General features: G+C 51.4%; 4 protein-coding genes across 12 annotated transcripts; 3 read left to right on the top strand and 1 right to left on the bottom strand.

Moving 5' to 3' along the window:
* The first annotated feature begins 3087 nt into the window (after positions 1 to 3087).
* LOC120642768 (beta-fructofuranosidase, insoluble isoenzyme 7-like) lies at positions 3088 to 10221 on the top strand. Of its 7 annotated transcripts, none has more exons than XR_005662730.1 (6): positions 3088 to 3562; positions 3886 to 4173; positions 4245 to 4317; positions 4832 to 4889; positions 5393 to 6847; positions 6978 to 8232. XR_005662730.1 is itself a non-coding variant. In XM_039919350.1 (6 exons), the coding sequence occupies exons 4-6, from the start codon at positions 8277 to 8279 to the stop codon at positions 10050 to 10052; spliced, it is 1602 nt and encodes a 533-aa protein (XP_039775284.1). In that variant the 5' UTR covers positions 6407 to 6847; positions 6978 to 6986; positions 7987 to 8107; positions 8272 to 8276; the 3' UTR covers positions 10053 to 10221. The 7 variants fall into 7 exon arrangements, 4 of the variants coding, with proteins under 4 accessions (XP_039775284.1, XP_039775283.1, XP_039775285.1 ...); XM_039919350.1 differs by lacking the exons at positions 3088 to 3562; positions 3886 to 4173; positions 4245 to 4317; positions 4832 to 4889 and adding exons at positions 8272 to 9140; positions 9232 to 9735; positions 9819 to 10221 and having other exon boundaries at positions 6407 to 6847; positions 6978 to 6986; positions 7987 to 8107; XR_005662731.1 differs by lacking the exons at positions 5393 to 6847; positions 6978 to 8232 and adding an exon at positions 5158 to 5379 and having other exon boundaries at positions 3100 to 3562.
* A 435-nt stretch (positions 10222 to 10656) lies between these two features.
* LOC120642767 (beta-fructofuranosidase, insoluble isoenzyme 7-like) lies at positions 10657 to 13410 on the top strand. Of its 2 annotated transcripts, none has more exons than XM_039919346.1 (6): positions 10657 to 10813; positions 10946 to 10954; positions 11099 to 11964; positions 12058 to 12458; positions 12699 to 12792; positions 12960 to 13410. In XM_039919346.1, exons 1-6 carry the CDS (start codon positions 10732 to 10734, stop codon positions 13206 to 13208), a joined length of 1701 nt encoding a protein of 566 aa, XP_039775280.1. In that variant the 5' UTR covers positions 10657 to 10731; the 3' UTR covers positions 13209 to 13410. The 2 variants fall into 2 exon arrangements, with proteins under 2 accessions (XP_039775280.1, XP_039775281.1); XM_039919347.1 differs by having other exon boundaries at positions 12894 to 13410.
* Positions 13411 to 16968: 3558 nt separating this feature from the next.
* On the top strand, positions 16969 to 19583 carry LOC120642766 (beta-fructofuranosidase, insoluble isoenzyme 6-like). Of its 2 annotated transcripts, XM_039919345.1 has the most exons (6): positions 16969 to 17151; positions 17223 to 17281; positions 17409 to 17417; positions 17504 to 18791; positions 18993 to 19086; positions 19224 to 19583. In XM_039919345.1, the coding sequence occupies exons 2-6, from the start codon at positions 17224 to 17226 to the stop codon at positions 19485 to 19487; spliced, it is 1713 nt and encodes a 570-aa protein (XP_039775279.1). In that variant the 5' UTR covers positions 16969 to 17151; position 17223; the 3' UTR covers positions 19488 to 19583. The 2 variants fall into 2 exon arrangements, with proteins under 2 accessions (XP_039775279.1, XP_039775278.1); XM_039919344.1 differs by having other exon boundaries at positions 16969 to 17281.
* A 581-nt stretch (positions 19584 to 20164) lies between these two features.
* LOC120642765 (agmatine coumaroyltransferase-2-like) lies at positions 20165 to 21698 on the bottom strand. The gene has a single exon (XM_039919343.1). It carries the CDS (start codon positions 21550 to 21552, stop codon positions 20233 to 20235), a length of 1320 nt encoding a protein of 439 aa, XP_039775277.1. The 5' UTR covers positions 21553 to 21698; the 3' UTR covers positions 20165 to 20232.
* Between the last annotated feature and the right edge of the window lie 677 nt (positions 21699 to 22375).

The following is a 22375-nucleotide window of genomic DNA, read 5'->3' as shown; positions in this document are numbered from 1 at the left end:
CAGGCTTGTTGTTGCCATATCTTTTAGCAGGATGTGTTCCGGAGGACTCCGAGGAGATCTGCGCCTCGTGGATCGGTCAACCACTTCCTCCGGGTTGGTCGGTCGAGTGGGTCCCGTCTTCTCCATGAAGTTCGGGCAGGTGAGCCTCACATCAGTGGGCAAGGTGTGAAGCTCGTCTTTGTCTGCGACGTTGGTTATCGTACTGTATTTTGAAACTTGTTTTCAACTCTAAATTACTTTCCGCTGCGTTTGAACTCTGAGGTTTGACTTGTAAATCTAGCTTGTAAACACTTAGTGTAGTTTAAGTTGGTGCTCCTGTTAAACTCGGGTTGTAAATGGCTTTGAACGCTTTTGTTGCCGGTAATCATCTGTGCTCGTCTTTTGGCGAGAGTTCCTGTGTAATCGATCCTGGTTAAAGCAGGCGGTCTGAGTGTACTGGTTGAGTGCAGTAATTCTGGTTTGAGTTTAAGTGTTAATTATTGCACTTGATTGGTATTATTTGGACTGTTCTGTGACAGTGCGCCTAAAGAGAAGTGGTCACTTCTGTATGACACAGATGGGAAACGTTATGGGATCGAGACGACCAACCATGCTGAATGTTACAATATGGTAATGCATCGTGTTCGTGGATTTCCTCTTATTGGCATTGTTGAGTTCATCATGTATGGATGTATAAGGTATTTTCGGAAGCGATACGCATCAGCCGCTCCCTTACTTAATGATCCAGGAGTGCATTTTTGCAGAAGGGTCAATGAGTACATGGAGAAAAAAATTGAAAAGGCTCGATTTCACTCAGTCATATCGATGGGCACAAAGGAGCAAAGATTTGAGGTATCATGCAGGGACAGGACCGGACAGGGTGTCCGTAGACAAAGGGTAATTCAAGAAGTTTTGATAACCATTGACGGGAGGGTGTTCTACCGATGTCAGAAGCCAAAGGTGCATCACTTACCATGTTCCCATGTCATCGCGGCTTGTTCTGTATCTGGGTTAGATGCTGCGTCCTATGTTTCTCAATATTTCACAAAAGAAGCCGCAACACAGACTTGGTGTCATGAGATATATGGCATCGGTATTCTAGGCCCATTCACTCAAAAAAATCCACATCCAATGCTCATCCCTGATGCAGCTATGAAGCGGAGCATAGGCCGACGGCAGACACATCGAATCCGGAACGGAATGGACGAGTCCGAGGCTGGAAAGAAGAAAAAACATTGCAACTTGTGTGGAGCGGACGGTTACACTTACAAGAAGTGCCCACAGCCTTCAGTACCCACTGCTGCTGCCGAGGCTGGACCTTCCGGGAATCCGACGGATGGATCGGCTCCACCTACAAGAATTCGCCGCATCTAGTTGTGCACGTAACAGCTTGCAATGTATTTGTGTGTACGAAACTAAGTATATTATGTATTTGTCTCGAATTTGGTTGTAACGAATGAAACCTTTAATGCAATATGTTATGTGGTATTTTGTTTAACGTTCTATTTATATTTCGTTCATTGTATCTTATGTGGTATTGTATCATAAATATAATCATTACAATCAAACATAGCAAACATATAAGTATTACAATTAAAGGTACAGGCGTCCCATCACAATTTACATCACAATCTAAAACTGATGTCCATCATAAGTTACAGATCATGTCATGAAATTATCTAAATCGTCATCCCAGTTGACAGATGGCGGTGCTATAGGTGGTGCAGCATTACTTGACGAACCTCTCCACTTTCCTTTTCTCTCTTTTCTGGTTTTAGGTTCATGTACAGGGGGAGGAACATCATGTGTTCGATGCCATGATTTGGGGGGCATGAAATCATCCATATCGTCATCCCAGTTAACACAACTAGGTGCTCGAGGTGGTGCTGCATGACTTGACGAACCTCCGGTCATCTGTTCTTGCAGAGGCCGAGAACTATCACCCGAAGATCTTTTACACCTCCTTCGTTTAGTTTGCGGCATAACTCCACCGAAGATACATACCAATTTACGGAAATTTGGTATCGATTTGTTAATCAACTCCGTGTCCTCGGGTAATCCTAGCATATAATTACATAATAATTTTACTATTTCGTAAATATGGATTACAAATAACGGACGTGATTAGAACTGAATAAGAGTTACCTTAATGTGCATCTCATACACCTCTGGCCGCATCCATATCTTACAAGTAGTTTGTAAGAATCCAATAACATAAGGATGATTCGCTAGTTCACATACCCTCATGTATATCTTCCGACGTTCTAGCAGGTGTTACTTTAAATCTTGCATTGTAATACCTCGAAACAATGTCAAATCTTTAAACTCAACTAATCTGGACAACACCATCTCTATCGTACCATCCGCTAATGGATCTAACTTCTTACTGATTACAAGATGTGTCATGATCTCAAGAAATATACTAGATTTTTCTTCGGTCCATGAAAATCCAACAGAATTGGAGGCAGCTATTGCCTTGTGCTGCAATAACAATAAGTTACTGTATATTTCACTATCCAAAAACTAAATCTATTCTAATTCATAATTATTTTAAAAACAAGTTTATAATAGTTGAGAAATATTGGTTACCTGTGGTTCGGATCCAAAATCCTGCAGGGCTTCGCCGGTTTTTTTACCTCCCTCACCCCTCCTCTCTCCCTCTCCCCTCTCTGGATCTCGTGGGCAGAAAATGAGGGCGCAGAGGGAAGGAGCGGAGTTTTATATTTGGGGAGGGAGCCTGCCGCCCGGCAGATGGGCGGCAGGCTCCCTCCAAGGACCTCTGCGCAAAACAAATTTATTTTTATTTATATATAGGTCCATACCGCCTTCCTGCCGGGCGGTAGTCCCCCTGCCGCCCCCCTGCCGGGCGGTAGGGATATAGAACTGTAAAACCTAAAACCAAAAATATATTTCTGTAATTTTTTTTTAAAAAAAATACAAAAATAAAAAAGCCGCCTGAATTTCCCCCGCCGAGAGACACTTGCCTTGTGCACCAACATGTACCCAGGAAATCCCCCCACACCAAAATTAAGGGCCCAGATCGGAACGCCAACCAAATCCAACGACCCAGAGAATTGTTGGCTTCAACGCTCCCGCGGCTTCAACGCCCGCCGTCCCAATCCCCCACCCCGCCGCCGCAGTTCGAAATTTGGAATCCGCTGAGTCTGGTCCCCCGCAGCGTCGCCCACGGAGCGCCGCCGGTCTCTGTGTTCCTCGCCGGCCGCGGTCGTCTGCGGCTCGGCGGCCCGGCCGGCGTGCGCCGCGCGCAGCTGCCCTCAGGGCCGGGGCACCAGCCTCCGCGCCCTCCGCGACTCGGCCGCCGTGCGCTGCGGCTAGCTGCCCTCGGGGGCGGGGCACCGGCGTCCGCGCCCGACCTGCGGCCCCGCAGCCGTTCGCGCCGCCCACCGGCCTCCGCGCCCGGCGTGCCCCGCCGCCGTTCGCGGGGCGGCCTGGGATCCGGGGCTCCTCCTTGCCGGCAGCCGGCGAAAGCGATTGTGGCAGCTGCCCCCTCGTGGCCGATTGTGGCAGCTGCAAGACCAAGTCTCTTGCGTACGCCGCGCAGATCCAACACAAGCACCACCAGGTTTGTGACTTGATTAACAATATGGGATGCGGAATTGATTAGGTGCGTATGTCCATAGGTTCGTGCAGTTGTTTAAGAAACTTCAAGCCATAGGCCTCACGCCTTATGATAAGAACCGGAAGGAATGGCATCCCGTCTTGTGTTTTCCACATGTTCTACCATCGTATATCTGAGTTTCCATGTTGAAACCTGGATATAATATTTTACTGTATTCTCCTCTTAATGTCACTTATCTGATATCTTCTATTCCGTTCACGCCATTATGCCAATTTTATGTGTGATACATTCTAAGCGCTAGAATTTAACTACAACAAATGCTTTAGGGGACAACGGAAGGGAGCAGGCCAACAGGGTCGATGTGGCCACGTTCTTTGAACATGGCGGCCTCTCCTTGAGGGTACAAATAAGAACCTCATCTCAACGTGAGTGCTACTTGGTTAATTTCATGCTGAAAGACTTTGTTTGCCCCATTTCTTTTCTGGTATTTCTTTTGTTTTTGCCAGCAAAAGGGAGATTTGGCGTTGCATCCATTGAATAATTTAGGCAGCTTCACGAGCTACAACCACAAATTCCATAAACTTCAACACATGATTGGTCTTTGTCCGAGTCAGGTATAAGTAAATAGCATTTTTCATTTGTCATATCGAATTTCATCTATGGTAATGTTAGTTTTTGATTGCAGGACAAGAAGAGGCTATGCTTGAGTTTCTGTGATGATTAAATCAGACCAACCTTTTAGGTGCAGGGAAATACGGGTGGGTCTTCATTGATGTTGAATTAATTTGATGAAAAACTTGGACTTAGGTTATGTTTGATTTAACTGGATGCTCCTTTCCTAAAATTTTGAAGCAATCTGCCCTGGCAAATGCTATCTTCATTGGTTCTTGTAGAAGGCTTTACTAGCAATCTGCATTGGCAAATGCAATTGCTTGTGCTATCAGACTATCATTTCAGCCATACTTAGAGGAATATATCCTTTGGCAGAATTGTGCCGATCGTTATAGCTACATTTTCTTTGAGTATTTAAATGATAGTGAATGTTTTTGCTTGTCGCCATATTCCACCAGTAGAAAATAGAGGGACTAAAAACATATGCTTGAAATTATCATCTATGCTTAATTTCTGTAAGAATTTCCTTATCTGGGAGATGGTTAATTTCAAGGTTGGTTTGCTCATGAGATTACTAGAGCATGGTACCATTTCAGACAAGCTAATGCATTTTCATATTGCTTTCTCTAATTATCTTCTTACCTTTTGGATTCTTTACAGGTCAGGATCAGTTTGGAACTTACATGGGAGATGATGAATATCACTCTATCTTTCTAAGGTGTGGTTAGCCAGTTACTCAGCTAGAAATACTATACCATTTTCAATATGTTATTAGGAGTTTTAAGTCATACAAGTATGTGTATGATCCAATCTGGAGCCTTTGGAAACATGCTGAACTTGGTTGTCTAATTCATTTTTATTGTGAATGGCCTGATGACAATGATGACAGTGCTGAAATAGGCTGTACACCTTCTGCTTTTTGTTTTTGTGTATGTTTGAAATAGACCCGTAGCGTTAGCACGGGCACTCTACTATCTTTGACGCAGGGCCGTTGGCAAAGGAATCAATTTAGTGTGAATTCAGTTTATATGATAACATGTGGTACCTAATTAGAGCATAGAACCTGTTACAAATTTGGATAGGCATCTGAAGTAGAAGCTAAGGCTGATGTACTCGTATGTGAGTTAGGCATTTAAAAAAAACATTGTATCAATGTTCTGGAATGCACGCAATTCAGTTTCCATTGATGCTTGGTACTACTTCACACATCATTTTTGGCAGGGTGTTCCAGCCATGGGTCCTAATGTCTGTGATGATATTTGTTTGGTTTGTAAGAAGCTAGCTTGCCTTGGACTCCATTCGTGACCTTAAACTTCACTGCCATAGCTTGCCTTGTAATTATGCCAACAATTGTAGGATTGCTTTGCTCTGGCCGCATAGTGCCAATGATCAAGGCCATGTCAATGGTTCACTGTATTGGACTATCGGTTGCTTCTTCTTGAATATTTGTCTAATTATAAACATTTTAGTTGAGTTTCAGAAGTTCAGAAACATAAAATTGCATTGACCTTGTTGCTCAAATGTACCATTTTGTTTTATTTAGTGTATATTATTATTACATATAAATATTACATGTTTTTTCCCGTAGCGTTAGCACGGGCCAACTTACTAGTCAATCAGAAGCCATCGTCTCACTCACCTGAAGATGTACTAAGAATGATAGCGATGTGAAGTTTAGTTGTTGAGGACCAAGTTCAGTCAGGACAAAGATCAGGGCAATGCCGCTTGAAAAAAAGAAATAAAAGAAAAGGTGGCTTCCACTAACGTTTAACAACTCCTGAAAGTACCCAGCAACTGATCAGCAACTATATTCTATTTCCTAGTCCTAATTGGCCAGATGCAGAAGCAACCTACGCGCATCATTTGACTATAAAATCACGACATTAGTTTACCAGTAATCCAGATCAGAAATTCAGACCATCAGAAGACTACAAAGCCCTGAAACATCCCCAAGAAATAGCCTTGTCTTGTGCCTGAATGACGTGCACGCACACCTCTGATGGTCTTACACTGTTATCAAAAGATTCAGTGTTCAGTAATCTGTAAAGCAGATCACTAACCTATCGGCCACCACCTCTTATTCGTGATGGTTTTCCTGGTAACTTTGCGTCAGAGGAGAAGGGATCACTTGCGGAGGAGTAGATCCCGTTCGCTAGGACACGATACTGAAATGTCGTCTGGCCGGTGACCTTTAAGAAATGACCTGAACCGGTCCGATCGGATCTTGAAACTAAAGCTCCAGTTTTTAGGAGATCAGAACTCAACAACGAAAGGATGGAATCTGGATCGCTCTCACATCACCGTTCCATGTGCATCCGAGGAATAAGCACATGTCTAATGCTCATTTTGCACTTTAAAGTTACACTAACAACTCGGCAGCAAGCAAGCCCTCAACTTGCTAACAAACTTTTAAGAATTCAGACTTGGGATGCTATTTATTCGGCACTCTTCAGCGAAGCAGGAGAGCAGCCAGAGGAAGGCCTGGTGACCCGTCCACTTCGCTCCCGTCCCCCTCGGCGACCATGGCGGGGCTTCCTCTCGCCGCCGTCGCGTTCCACCTCTGCCTCCTCGCGTCCTCGTCCGCCGCTCTCCGGCTGGCCCCCGAGACCACGGGCGAGGGCCGCCATGTCGGCAGGACGGCCTACCACTTCCAGCCAGCCAAGAACTGGCAGAACGGTAAGCGCGCTGACTTGTCTTCAGGCGTTTGTGCAATTCCTTGATCTAGAACAGATTTAGCTGAACTTTCGATCTCGTGGCGAACTGCTGATCCCGATGGGTTCTTGCGGATGATCCCGGCGCCGAGCAGATCCGAATGGTACGTGCTGCTTCTTGGTCCTCTGCTCTTCTTCCGTTCTCTTCTGTTGTAGCCAGGTCTGACAGCTATAGGATTTGCTTTGCTCTGATAACGCTAAATTGGGATCACTTTATCCTGTCTTGGGTGTATCTGGTTGAACCGCAAATTAAACTCCATTAGTTTCGGTGGGTTGAGGTCATGGGAAGAACATAGTTGTCAGAAGCTTAAACCTATCCATTGGTGATAAGAAAAGGAGACAAACAAAGGAGAAAAAATCAGGGGAAGATGCTTGTGTGGCCCACGTTGATAGGTTAGATTGGATGCCAAGTGTGCCTGCCTGCCACCCTGCACCTACTTGGAGTGTGGGTGTGTCTCACACTCACGTCTCTGAAGACATGTTTGCACGCTTTGCCTGCTCTCTAGCACGAGAGAATTTCAAACGTTTTACCACTAATTAAAAATATTAAATGTGAATAACTGACAAAACTGGTTTCATAATCTCGGGTGTAATTGCAAGATGAATCTTTTAAATCTAACTGGATAATGATTACACAATATCATGCTACGGTAAACAATCTCTAATGACGGATTAATTAAGCTTAATAGATTTGTCTCGTTTTTCACTACCCGTGTAATTAGTTTTATAATTAAATCATGTTTAGTCTTTCTAATCTTCGGTTGAAAATTGTTACAGTGAATTTCATCCAAAATTTTACAGCATCTAAACACAGTTGCAACCTTGAAGAGAGAATATCTTGTTCCGCTTTAGTAAAGAACACAAATGTTTGAAGATTGAGATAACTGAGTTAAGGGAACTATGCAGCTCTCTAAATCTTTTGCCTAAAATCACCAGACCAGACCATGTCATTCTCAGTGTAACACTGAACTGCCAAACCTGTTGATCAGTGGCGAAAGGGCCTGTAGTCTAGTGGTTACAAGAGCCTCGGTAGCAACTAAGGTCCTGGATTCGACTCCCCGTGGGGGGCGAATATTCTGGGATTTAACGGCTTTATGCATTCAGTGGTAGGCGACGTCCTCGTCGACAGCAAGGCGCATGTGGTGACTTCGTTAATCTCGAGGATTTGCCGGCTCAGTCTTCGAAGATGCTCATAGGGGCAGGGTTTGCGTGTGTGTTCATAGAGGTATGAGTGTGCGTGTGTTTTAAGTGTCTGAGTTGTACTGTGTAATCTAAAAAAACTGTTGATCAGTGATCAAGATGGCATACTTCCTGTTACTGAAAAACTGACGGTTGTTCCCAAAAAAAAAACACCTGACGGTTGTTGCTTCCGGCGTTATACACGAACAGGTCCCATGTACTACAACGGCATGTACCACTTCTTCTACCAGTACAACCCGCACGGCGCGCTCTGGGACATGGGCAACCTCTCCTGGGGCCACTCCGTCTCCGGCGACCTCGTCAACTGGGCGGCCCTGGACACGGCGCTCGACCCGACGGCGCCGTTCGACATCAACGGCTGCTGGTCGGGCTCCTCCACCATCCTCCCCGGCGGCACCCCGGCCATTCTCTACACGGGCATTGACGCCAACAACGAGCAGGTCCAGAACGTGGCGTTCCCCAAGAACCCGGCCGACCCGCTCCTCCGCGAGTGGGTCAAGCCCAGCTACAACCCTGTGATCGCGCTCCCCGCCGACGTCCCCGGCGACAAGTTCCGGGACCCCTCGACGGCGTGGCTCGGCCGCGACGGGCTCTGGCGCATCGCGGTGTCCGCCGAGGTCAGCGGCGTCGCGTCCACGCTGGTGTACCGCAGCGCCGACTTCCGGCGCTGGGAGCAGAACGCCGCGCCGCTGCACTCGTCGCGCGCCGCCGGCATGGTGGAGTGCCCGGACCTGTTCCCGGTGAAGCAGCACGGCAAGGACGGGCTCGACACGTCGGCGAACGGCCCCGGGGTGAGCCACGTGCTCAAGCTCAGCGTGATGGACACTCTCCAGGACTACTACATGGTCGGCCGGTACGACGACGCGGCGGACACGTTCGCGCCGGCGGAGCCCGAGCGCGGCGACGACGTCCGGAACTGGCGGCGGTTCGACTACGGGCACGTGTACGCGTCCAAGTCCTTCTTCGACGCGCGCAAGAATCGCCGCGTCCTGTGGTCGTGGGCCAACGAGTCCGACAGCCAGGCCGACGACGTCGCCAGGGGCTGGTCCGGCGTTCAGGTCACCAATCTGACACACTAAACGGAGTGTGCAGCTCACCTCGATGATCTTGATCTTAGCCACTAACTGCTCCGTCTCTTGTGCGATACAGACGGTGCCGAGGAAGGTGTGGCTGGACAAGGACGGGAAGCAGCTGCGGCAGTGGCCCATCGAGGAGATCGAGACGCTGAGGAGGAAGCGCGTCGGCCTACGCCGTGACAGTGACACGGTGCTGAACGCCGGAGCCATGAACGAGATCGTCGGCGTCGCCGGGTCGCAGGCGGACGTGGAGGTCGCGTTCAAGATCCCGAGGCTGGAGGCGGCCGAGTCACTCGACCCCAACTGGCTGCTGGACCCGCAGAAGCTGTGCGGGGAGAAGGGCGCCTCCGTGCCCAGCGGTGTCGGCCCGTTCGGACTCATCGTGATGGCCTCCGGCGACCTGCCGGAGCACACCGCCGTGTTCTTCCGGGTGTTCAGGCACCATGGTGACTACAAGCTCCTCATGTGCACCGACCTGACAAAGTCATCTACTCGAGCTGGGGTGTACAAGCCGCCCTATGGAGGATTCGTGGACATCGACATCAAGGAGCACAAGACCATCAAGCTAAGAACCCTGGTGAGCTCTGCTGCTTCACTGATTTTTTGCTCATTTAGTAAGGTGCGTAAGAGGACATTGACTGACACGGTACACTGAAACAGATTGACCATTCGGTGGTGGAGAGCTACGGCGCCGAGGGGAGGGCCTGCATCACGGCTCGGGTGTACCCCGAGCACGCGCAGACGAGCAACAGCCACATGTTCGTGTTCAACAACGGGACGGGCACGGTGAAGGTGACCAAGCTGGAGGCGTGGGAGCTCGCGACGGCCACCGTGAACGTTGGAGACGAAGGCTTCATTGTGTCTGAATCCAAAGACGAAACTGAATCATATTAGCTTCACGTGACGCCCTCCGTATGCGACCGATTTTTTTCTCCCCACAAGGCCGGCTTGATTTTGTGCATTTCGAATCTCGAATAAGAACACACCGGCGAACAAGATTGTTGTTGAGAACATCAATATTGATTGATTTTCAAAGAAGGGAAAAAAAATCAAATTCTCAAAAGAATCTCCTGATCTGGCTCGCTAACAGGTCCACGGTGCCAGAATATCGGGGACGTTCCCATTTGCATAAGCCGGGGCCAAAAGTGGCCTGCGGTGCCGGCACGGATTTGGAGCTTTCTGAATTCCGTCTTACGGAGGAGCTGCGATGGTTGCGAAAATGCGAGGAGCTTTCTGACCCTGACGTTTCGTCAGTATTGATATTGATGATATGGAGAAGATAGCGCGTTACACCAGTAAACAATTCCTGAATTACTCAGCACCTCATCCGCTTAGCACCACTTTATCGGTGCTTAGGCACGAATCAAGAGATTGACCCACACCCACACGCAGTCAAAAACAAGTGCTAAACTTGGAGAGTTGGTGGACTGTTGCGGCTGATGTCTTCTGCAATCGCAAGGGACCCCCAATTTTCAGTAGCTATAAAACACCCTCATCAGGCCATGGCAGCGTCGTGCAATTTCACTCTCGCCTTGTGTCCTCCTCCATTTCCTCGTCCTCCACGACTCACGCCATGAACAGCAAGCAGCACCTGCACCATGGTCGCCATGGCAGGACTGCCTACCATTTCCAGCCTGCCAAGAACTGGATGAACGGTACGAACGCCATGCGCTTGGCTTGATCACAGAGAAGTTACAGAATTCAGGATAAGGAAACAGACTGACTTTTTCCCGTTTTCATTTGCATCTGGCTCCCTCCATTTTGCTGGAACGGATGACTTTGAACAGATCCAAACGGTATGCATTTTTTTTTTCATCTCTGAATTCTCTGCCAATATTTTCACCTGTTTCTTCGGTTCTCTGTTGAATATCTTTGGAGAAATTTCAGTCTAGTCTTAAATTTACTCCAATTTTAAAAGTTTTTATCCTGTTCTGTGGCAGGGCCTTTGTACCACAACGGCATGTACCACTTCTTCTACCAGTACAACCCGCATGACCCGTTGTTTGGCGCCGGCAAGCTCTCCTGGGGCCACTCCGCCTCCGGCGACCTCGTCAACTGGGCCTTCCTCGGCACGGCGCTCGATCCGACGTCGACCTTCGACGTCCGGGGCTGCTGGTCGGGGTCGACCACCGCGATGCCCGACGGCCGCCTCGCCATCCTCTACACCGGACGCGACGCCGACGAGGTGCAGGTGCAGAACGTGGCCTTCGCCAGGAACCCATCGGACCTGCTCCTCCTCGAGTGGGACAAGCCCAGCTTCAACCCGATCATCCCGCAGCCGGCGGACGTGACGGGCAACAACTTCCGCGACCCTACCACGGCGTGGCTCGGCCGCGACGGGCTGTGGAGGTTCGCCATCGCCGCCGAGGTCGACGGCGTCGGCTCCACCGTAATCTACCGGAGCGCGGACTTCGTCAGCTGGGAGCGGAACGCCCTGCCGCTGCACGCCTCGCCGGGCATCCCCTGCTGGGAGTGCCCCGACTTCTTTCCCGTGGCGGAGCAGGGCACGGAAGGGCTGGACACGTCGGCGAACGGCGCCGGCGTGAGGCACGTGCTCAAGCTCAGCAAGGCCGCCGACGAGGACTACTACGTGGTCGGGCGGTACGACGACGAGGCCGACACGTTCGTGCCGGTGGAGGACGGCGAGCAGGCCGACGTCCGGAACTGGCGCCGGATCGACCACGGCCACCTGTTCGCGGCCAAGTCGTTCTTCGACGCGCGCAGGAAACGGCGCGTGCTCTGGGCGTGGGTCGACGAGATGGACAGCCGCTCCGACGACGTCGCCAAGGGCTGGACCGGCATTCAGGTGACCGCCGCCGCCATGGCATTGGCATGCCAGCAATCTGACAGAAAACTTTTGGCTCTGCTGATTGCCGCTTGGGTGACTGGATGTGTGCAGTCGTTTCCGAGAGCCCTGTGGCTGGACACCGACGGGAAGCAGCTGGTGCAGTGGCCGGTGGAGGAGATCGAGACGCTGCGGAGGAAACAAGTCACTCTGCTGGGCGCGGTGGTGGGCTCCGGCGGGCTGCACGAGATCGCCGGCATCGAGACCCTGCAGGCGGACGTGGAGGTGGTGTTCGAGATCCCGAACCTCAAGGAGGCCGAGCAGCTCGACCCCAAGTGGCTGCAAGATCCCCAGAAGTTGTGCGCAGAGAAGGGCGCCGCTGTGCAGGGCGCCGTCGGGCCGTTCGGGCTGACCGTGATGGCGTCCGGCGACATGCGGGAGCAGACCACCATCTTCTTCAGGGTGTTCAAGCACGACGACGCGTACAAGGTTCTCATGTGCACTGACCTGACAAGGTACTGCAAACTCTTTTAACTGGGATAGCAATTTGTTGTTCTATTTATGGCCGGAAGGATAGGTTAGGGCTCAACCTTGTTTCTCTCTTATTCAGACTAAGCCGTTTGATTTGTTCTCACTTTGCTATATTAAATTAATACAAAAAAGGCAAAACTCTTGCCGATTTCTTTCAAAAAAAAGCAATTTGTTGTTCTAAAAAAACATAACAATTATTGTGCATTGCATTGGAACGTGTATAGGTCATCGACCAAAGAGGGAGTGCAGAAACCGATTTATGCAGGATTTGTGGACATGGATGTGGAGAAAGACAAGAGCGTATCGCTGAGAACACTGGTGAGATCTCTATGTCCCATACCTATTCAGGGTTACACCATTCAGTGGCAGTAGAAAACATATTTTTCCTCACAAAAAAGGAAATGTCTCTTGATTTTTAGTGAATCTTAGTTATGTATACACCTGAGGATCAACAGAGCTAAGAACGATTACTCGACGACATCCAGATTGATCACTCTGTCATTGAGAGCTTCGGCGGTGGGGGCCGGACTTGCATCACGGCTCGAGTGTACCCCGAGCACGTCGCTACAGGCAGAAACCACTTGTATGTGTTCAACAATGGGTTGGATGCGGTGAAGGTGTCCAAGCTCGAGGCCTGGGAGCTTGCCACGGCAAGCGTCAATGTTGAAGATGACGGCCTGCTTGCACTGCTGCCGCCGATGGTTGTTCCAATCCTATCGGATGACGCTGAATAGGCGCAACGATCATCACTTGCAGTGAAGCATGATGCCAATTAAAGCTGTAGTTTGTTCCAATGTGGTTGTGCTGCAGATGGATTGTCCTTGGTTATTATGACCTAATAAGACCATTATTTGTGGTCTCATGCTGAAAGATGTAGCTTTGGTTAAGTAAATCGTCTGGAGTTATCATACACGAAACAAAACATTTGTTGCAAAATGTATGCCTTTACCCAGCGGGCCATTATATACGATTATATATATGCTTTATTTAAAAATACAATAGCGCGTCCCTTGAGCCAAGGCCGAGATATTCAAGGTATGTCCGGGGCCCAAACAACCTACGAGATGCCACAATATTAACCGTAATCTTGCGTGAAATAGTAATTCTAGGTTAAATAGTTGAAATTTCTTTTACAATATATAGCAAAGAGTAAAATGCACCGCCGACCCTTGAACTTGACTCGAAGTGTCATGCCGGTCTCTAAACTCCCAAAATGCATATTCCCCTCTCCAAACTTGCTAATCATTTCATGCGAGGTGCAAATCATATTTATTTGTATTAAATTACATTACGAGGCTATTGAATGGGTACTGAGATGGATCTGACTTATATATACTCTTTATCTTCTCTTTCCTCACCTCCATCTTCTCTTTCCTCCTCTTCCCGGCCGACGGTGGCTCCGCCCCCCAATGGGCGAGCAGGAGCTGCCACGGGCATGCTCGGCCGGCCGCACCGCCCCCAACAGATGAGCGGGAGACACCGTGAGCATGCTCCGCAGTGAGGAAAATGAGAGAGAACGCGGAAGGGAGAAGGGATGCAGATTCAGTGACATGCACATGGCATGGCATGGCCTGACATTCGGGCCATCTTGAGCGATGAAGAAGGATCCGACGGCTCGTGGTTGTCCAACCCCATCATCCAGTTTTGACGACGACTGGTGCCCAAATCTCGTCCGACGCACATCCGTTTTCACCCCGCTCGCACCCAAATCGACTCGTTCCGCCGTCCCCTGTAACACCCCTGTGTTAATCAAGGTGCTAATCACGTGTTAACTTGCTAATTACGGGCCTAAGCAAGGTCATTAGCATTAAGTATGTTGCGTAGTGTTCACCATTTTAGCTATGTTCAACCGCGTTTTTTCCATGATCCGAGCCTCAAATCAACTCCCGCCCAAAAGCAAAGTTGTAGATCTTCTCTTCCTCTACAACTTTTATTTTGGCCAAATTTCAAGTTCCTATATGAAATTTTGAGTTTGATCTGGTCAAAATCGAGTCCAAATCGGTCAAACAGGTTCACTGTTCCTCCCAGTGGCGTCACTATGTCGCCAACGCCCATACCGCGACCGACCGCTGGCGACGCCACGCGTCGGCCGTCGCGGCGAACCTCGGCATCCGAACGAGCTCGTTCTTATCCTTCCCCGACGCCGCGTTCCCCATTCCTCCTCATTCCCTTCCTCTCCTTCTTCCAGCTCGCGTCGAGCAGAGTCGAGCGGAGCGCAAGTATGACTGAAATCTTAAGAACTGTGCCAGTGGAGGGTCATGGTGATGACACTCCTCTCACATTTCATGACACTCCTCTCTTCTCTCTCCTCATACTATTGGTACATGTTATCAAATTCAATGTACATGACACTCTTATGACTCTCTCACTGAGACTGGCCTAACCTCGCTCTGCAACTAACCTCCTATTGTGACTTTGCGTACCGCCCCTGGCCGTCCTATTAAAAATGGATCTCTAGAACCCTTAAATCTTGCCCTGGGCAATGGCGTTCAGCTACTCGCTGGCTGAAATTCCCTTGCTCTTTCAGGCAATCAAAGAATAAACATGAACAGACGAATGGATATATTAGCTATGTTGTAAAAGAAATTTCAATTGCCAAACCCAGAATTACTATTCCGTGCAAAATTACCGATAATATCGTGGTACTTCATAGGTTGTTTGGCCATAACTAAATTCTTTAGGTGCCTGGACATATCATGAATAAGATACAATTTTTATTTTTGAAGAACACCCTCTTTTGTATTTTTGAAGCACACATATCACATATGCCCTTCTTCTTCGTGCCCAGCTAACTGCCGGTGGAGGGCCTGCTCATCCTGCTTAGGGATGCAAGCGGCAGCCCGCAAAACCCACATATAGACTTAATTAAGTGGGTTGCCGCAATAACCCACGAAAATTTAACCTATATGTGGGTTCGCGGGCTAACCCAATTGCATCCCTAATTCTGCTCCCGTCCTTCATCGTGGACGGCAGCGTCGACGCTACGTGCCGCTCTTCAGCCGCGACATGGGCACCTTCAAGGACTGCTGCTACGCCATGGAATAGGCTGCCCGTATTGGTTCATTCGATTGTCAGAGTCGGGTTGTCCGTTCGACAACCCGGTTGTTTAAAAAAATGAGCCATATCAGCGTCGAACGGACAACCCGACTCTGACAATCGAATGAACCAATACGGGCAGCCTATTCCATGGCGTAGCAGCAGTCCTTGAAGGGCCCATGTCGCGGCTGAAGAGCGGCACGTAGCGTCGACGCTGCCGTCCACGATGAAGGACGGGAGCAGGATTAGGGATGCAATTGGGTTAGCCCGCGAACCCACATATAGGTTAAATTTTCGTGGGTTATTGCGGCAACCCACTTAATTAAGTCTATATGTGGGTTTTGCGGGCTGCCGCTTGCATCCCTAAGCAGGATGAGCAGGCCCTCCACCGGCAGGTAGCTGGGCATGAAGAAGAAGGGCATATGTGATATGTGTGCTTCAAAAATACAAAAGAGGGTGTTCTTCAAAAATAAAAATTGTATCTTATTCATGATATGTCCAGGCACCTAAAGAATTTAGTTATGGCCAAACAACCTATGAAGTACCACGATATTATCGGTAATTTTGCACGGAATAGTAATTCTGGGTTTGGCAATTGAAATTTCTTTTACAACATAGCTAATATATCCATTCGTCTGTTCATGTTTATTCTTTGATTGCTTGAAAGAGCAAGGGAATTTCAGCCAGCGAGTAGCTGAACGCCATTGCCCAGGGCAAGATTTAAGGGTTCTAGAGATCCACTTTTAATAGGACGGCCAGGGGCGGTACGCAAAGTCACAATAGGAGGTTAGTTGCAGAGCGAGGTTAGGCCAGTCTCAGTGAGAGAGTCATAAGAGTGTCATGTACATTGAATTTGATAACATGTACCAATAGTATGAGGAGAGAGAAGAGAGGAGTGTCATGAAATGTGAGAGGAGTGTCATCACCATGACCCTCAACTGGCACAGTTCTTAAGATTTCAGTCTAGATTACTGTGTCAATAACACTCCCACTGAGACTGGCCTTACAGTGGTGGCATCACTGTAGGGTGTAGACAGTGGGTGGATTGGTGGTCACAACAGACAATATATGGGACTAAAATTGGAGCAATTAGCAGATTTGACGGTGTGTGAAAGGGAAAGTAAGGATACTCTAACAAAAAGTAAAAGTATCATATATGAAGGATAAATAAAAGTATTGAGTCATAATGACAACAATTTGGATCCTTGCCATATACTCTAACAAAAAACATCCATCATTTTTTGAAGTTTGCTTAAAAAAAGATGACATGAGGTACAGCACCTGCCTTAGTTTCTGGTCAAAAGAAAGGTGAGAGTGGGTTCCACCAAAAGAATTACGCTAAGCATCTGACTAGATCTGATCAAGATGCTTACGTTGGAATCTGATATGGGGCAAATTGGCCATTAGTACTTGATAAAACATAGGGAACATGGCATGGTCACAGGTCATCAACTAAACTAAACTAAACCCTACAACTCTGGGAGCTGGAGGGCTGTCCATTTCAAGCGCTCTGAAAAAATGTAAAGTAGCAGACGCAATAACACCAGCCATTAAAATTCTAAAAAAAAATAACACCAGCCATTTGCTCTGGTGATTCTTCACTTGCATTCGTCAGTGCCAATGGCAGCACTTCGTCTCGCCGTAAGCAACGTGATACTCTGCCTTCTTCTCCCCTCTTCCTCTTCCTCTTCTTCACCAATCTGCGCCGCCAGGATGCAGGACCATGTCAGAACGGCGTACCACTTCCAGCCGGCCAAGAACTGGCAGAACGGTAAGTTTTCAAATACCTTGATGTGAATTAGATCAGCCATGGTGGATCTTTGGTGAACTACCTCTTACTGTTGTGGAACCTCTCGTCTGGATGCAAATTCATGGGAACGACGGGAGCTTGCTTGCAGATCCAAATGGTGCGTGCTCTTGTCCTTGTACTCGATCTGTTCTTGGTTTGGTTCCTCCTCACTCCCGGATTGCTGAGGCTTCGTTGACCCAACAGGCCCCGTCTACTACAATGGTATGTATCACCTGTTCTACCAGTACAACCCGCACGGCGCGCTCTGGGACGTCGGCAACCTCTCCTGGGGCCACTCCGTCTCCGGCGACCTCGTCAACTGGGCCGCCCTCGGCAACGCGCTCGACCCGACGGCGCCCTTCGACGCCAACGGCTGCGCGTCAGGGTCTGTCACCATCCTCCCTGACGGCCAACCCGTGATCCTCTACTCCGGCATCGACGCCGAGCGCCGGCAGGTCCAGAACATCGCGCTCCCCAAGAACCCGCGCGACCCGCTCCTGCGCGAGTGGACCAAGCCCAGCTACAACCCCGTCGTCCCGCTCCCCGCCGACGTGTCGGCCGACAACTTCCGGGACCCCACCACGGCGTGGCTCGGCCGCGACGGGCTGTGGCGGTTCGCCATCTCCGCCGTGGCCACCGGCGTCGGCACCACGCTCGTGTACCGCAGCGCCGACTTCCTACGCTGGGAGCGCAACGCCGCGCCGCTGCACGCGTCGCGGGACGCGGTGATGGCCGAGTGCCCGGACCTGTTCCCCGTCGCGGCGCGCGGCGCGGAGGGGCTGGACACGTCGGCGCGCGGCCCCGGCGTGAGGCACGTCCTCAAGGTGAGCATGCCGGACACGCTCCAGGACTACTACACCGTCGGGCGGTACGACGACGAGGCGGACACGTTCACCCCGGACGAGGACGTCGCGCGCGGCGGCGGCGACGACGACTACCGGAGCTGGCGGAGGATCGACCACGGGCACCTGTACGCGTCCAAGACGTTCTTCGACGCGCGCAAGAACCGGCGGGTGCTGTGGGCGTGGGTGAACGAGTCCGACAGCGAGGCCGACGACGTCGCCAGGGGCTGGTCCGGCCTCCAGTCGTTCCCGCGGGCGCTGTGGCTGGACCCCGCCGGGAGGCAGCTGCTGCAGTGGCCCGTCGAGGAGATCGAGACGCTGCGGAGGGGACGCGCGGCCCTGCTGGGCGCGGAGGTGGAGTCCGGCGGGCTGCGCGAGATCGGCGGCATCGCGGGCTCGCAGGCGGACGTGGACGTCGTGTTCGAGATCCCGAGCCTGGAGCGGGCCGAGGGCCTCGACGGCAACCGGCTGCTGGACGCCGACGCGCTGTGCGGGGAGAAGGGCGCCTCCGTGCAGGGCGGGGTCGGGCCGTTCGGGCTGCTGGTGATGGCGTCCGGCGACGACCTGCGGGAGCACACCGCCGTGTTCTTCAGGGTGTTCCGGCTCCTCCACGGCGAGTACACCGTCCTCATGTGCACGGACCTCACCAGGTACGAACGAAACGTTGTTTTTGGGCCGGCCCGTGAATGTTACTGGGCTCTCTCTCTCTCTCTCTCTCTCTCTCTCTCTCTCTCTCTCTCTCTCTCTCTCTCTCTCTCTCTCTCTCTCTCTCTCTACCGGGCCTTCCTCTGACTAGACGACGGGCCGGAACGTGATGACATGGCAATCTCTGAACCTTCAGATACGTGCAGGTCCTCCACGAAGGCAGGGGTGTACAGACCGACGCATGGAGGATTCGTGGACGTGGACATAGAGAAAGACAGGAGCATATCGCTGAGAACATTGGTGAGCTCACTACGTGGCACTAATGTAGTGATCGAGCTAGCTCTGTTACTAAGTACCAGAGCTTCTTAGAATCTGCAACTACTACTGTACGTGTGCATGCTTGGCACTGACAATGTATCCTCTCGTGCAACACACAGATCGACCACTCGATCGTTGAGAGCTTTGGAGGTGGAGGGCGGACATGCATGACTGCCAGAGTGTACCCCGAGCACGCCGCAACAAGCAGCAGCCACCTGTACGTGTTCAACAATGGATCGGATGCGGTGAGGGTGCCCAAGCTCGAGGCCTGGGAGCTTGCCCCGGCGAGCGTCAATGTAGTACCTGAACAAGAAGAAGAAGAAGAAGAAGAAGAAGACGGCTTGGCTGCATCCAGTAATATGTGCACAAGTTCGGTGTATTAGCAGGAGTACTTGTTGGTTCTATGATCATCGCGTCGTAGAGGTAGCAACATGATGGAACAATTTTAGACGATGGAAATTAAATAAACCACTTAACGGCGTCCTTGTCTTTACGTCGAGATGTAGTATATGTTAGTATGGCCGTTATTTGTCGCAGAGTTTTAAGCACACAGAACACATAATTCTACCCTATGCTCACATAAAAAATAGCCAGGTAGTACGATCGATTCTCATAATTTCCGCCCATACTTGTGTTGTAATTATTGTTGTATTTGAGGTTTCTATCTGAAATGTGTCAGCAAGATAGAAACACTGCAACCTGGGCCGAGGAGGCGAGTATGATTGGAGCAGACTTGTGTGTGGCCGGAATTGAAAAAAAACGTTGCGTATTCCGGTCCGGAAGGAATTCGCCCCCCGCAGTAAAAGTACAAATTTAACAGGCCGGCCTATTAAATGGAGCGAGCCGAATTCGTGTGTGGGCCAACTCCGACTAGGCCCTCATTGTAACGCGCTCTGGCACGACTGAGCCCCGCAATTAGTGAAGAGAATTCCGTAGGCTTTCTCTGAGCACAATGGGCGTTAACCAACCAATGGAGCATTGAAAAATCTGAATCGAGCAACAGGTTATCGAAATTTCATTTATTTATTTAGTCTCTGCCAAAATTATATAGCATCGGCAATTTGCCACCGGGAAAAAAAAAGAAGAAACAGCATTGACAATCGAATGAACCAAACAACGGGCGGCAGCCTACTCCATGGCGTAGCAGCAGTCCTTGAAGGTTTCCATGTCGCGGCTGAAGAGCGGCACGTAGGCGTCGACGCTGCCGTCCCCGACGAAGGACGGGAGCAGGATGAGCAGACCCTCCACCGGCAGGTAGCTGGGCATGAAGAAGAAGGGCCGGCCGCCGCCGAAGTCGAGGTCGTAGAACGGGATCCGCAGCCAGCTGTCGACCTCGATGTCGGGGCTGAGCACCATCTCGGCCGCGTCGACCGCCGCCACCAGCCGCTCCTTCCCCACCGCGTCGGAGCCGGCGAAGTCGATGAACGACTTGAAGTAGCCGTCGTTGATCCGGGCCACCTCCCGGTTGATGAGCCCCACCGCGTGCTGCAGGGGCTTCGCCACCAGCTCGCCGGCCGTCGCCGTGGGCCGCGCCCACAGCACCACGTTGCCGGTGTAGCCGTCGGGGACCTGCGGGCTCATCCGCGCGCGCCCGTCCACGGCGATGCACACGCTGGTGGACTGGCCCTCGTCCAGCCCGCGCGCCGTCGTCATGCACCGCCACAGGTGCGCCACCACGCACTGCAGCGTGCTGTACGGCCGCGGCAACCCCGCTGACGCCCTAGACTTGAGCCTGGAGATGAACTCCCGGCTGAAGTGGACCTTCTGGACCACGACCTCCTCCTCGTCGTCGCCGCCGGCGTGGCTCTGGCTCTCCACCACGTGCTTCTCGTACGGCTTGAACTCGACGCCGCGGTGCTCGAACTCCACCAGCGGCGGGTCGCGGGGCCTGAAGAAGGACTCGCGGTCGTGCACGGGGACCGGGTCCAGGGCCGCGCCGCGGGTGGCCTGGCTCCACGCGAGGAAGAAGTTGCTGGTGGCGCGGCCGTCGGCGACGATGTGCTGCGTGGTGAAGCCCACGACGAGGGAGCCGCAGGCGAAGCGGGTGACCTGGATGAGCATGAGCTCGACGGCGTCGTCGCCGCTGGGGTGCAGGGCGAGCACCGCGGGCGTGGGCTCGAGCGGCATGACGCTGTCGAGGGCCACGTCGGCGGTGGCCTCCACGAAGCGCGCGCCCTCGTCGTTGAGCAGGATGGCGCGGTTCCCCTGGGCGTCCACGCCGAGCCGCCCCGCCCACTCGCGGTACTCGACCAGCACCCGGGCGAGCCCCGCCTCGAGCGCGGCGTTGCCCGGGGCAGGGGGCCGGAACGCGTAGATGACGGAGATGTACGTGTCGAAGTTGGCCTTGTCCAGCACCGTGAGCGGCACGACGCCCGGCGCGCCGGCCGGAGCCTCGCCGCCGGGGTACGCCGGCTTGACGGCCTTGCTGGACTGCACGGTGATCTTCATGATCGAGATCCTAAGCACGTTGCTGGATATATAGCTAATTAAAACAGCACTGTCGGTTGCTTAGGGATCTGCACGACACGTCCTTGAACTGTTAGCCAATGCAGGTGCTGGGCAGTGATCAGCTGCGTGGAGAACGCAGGAGGAGCGGCGCGGTGAATGAGCTAGCATCCAGTGCCAAGATATATATAGGGGACGACGCATGCATGGGATCGAGCGAGCGACGGAGCGAGAGGTAGGTGGCGAGGGAGGCCGCGCCCGACGAGCCGCAATAATCGAACGGCGCGCGATGCCTCTGAGGATCAGTAACAAGTTTTGTTCCGGTCAAATTCAAACCGACGCGGGCTTACTGGGTAGCGCCGTTTAATATTCAGCGCGGGATCGGAAGATAGTATAGTAGTTAAGTTGGTGAGGATAGCCACAAAATAAAACTAGTGCGCCTCGTTCAGATTCTGGATGGACACGACTACACGAGCTCAGCCAAGTCCATAGCTAGCTGCTACCGTGCACCGGCCCTTTCTGTTTGGAGGGGAAAAAACGTGGGATGGATTGGTCATTGGTGGATGGATGCACATGCACTTTTGTATGAGTAGACAGTAGTGATGCTGCTGCAGACTGGGAAGGCATGCAGGACCCGGCACTGACGAGGCGGAGGCCTTTTGCTTTCAGCACTGAAACTTCGCCGGAACTGATCATTGTCCGACCGAAATCGTGAGCTGTTGCTGACTGATCGGGAGTGGATTGCGACGGGGAAAATGGACTCTGCAGGGACGTCGAGACGATTGCTGTTAATTACTCCAGTTAGTTGCCGACCCGGAGTCATGCA

This window comes from Panicum virgatum, chromosome 7K, assembly GCF_016808335.1.
Source record: "Panicum virgatum strain AP13 chromosome 7K, P.virgatum_v5, whole genome shotgun sequence".
NCBI lineage: Eukaryota > Viridiplantae > Streptophyta > Magnoliopsida > Poales > Poaceae > Panicum > Panicum virgatum.
This window is presented reverse-complemented; position numbering and strand designations above follow the sequence as displayed.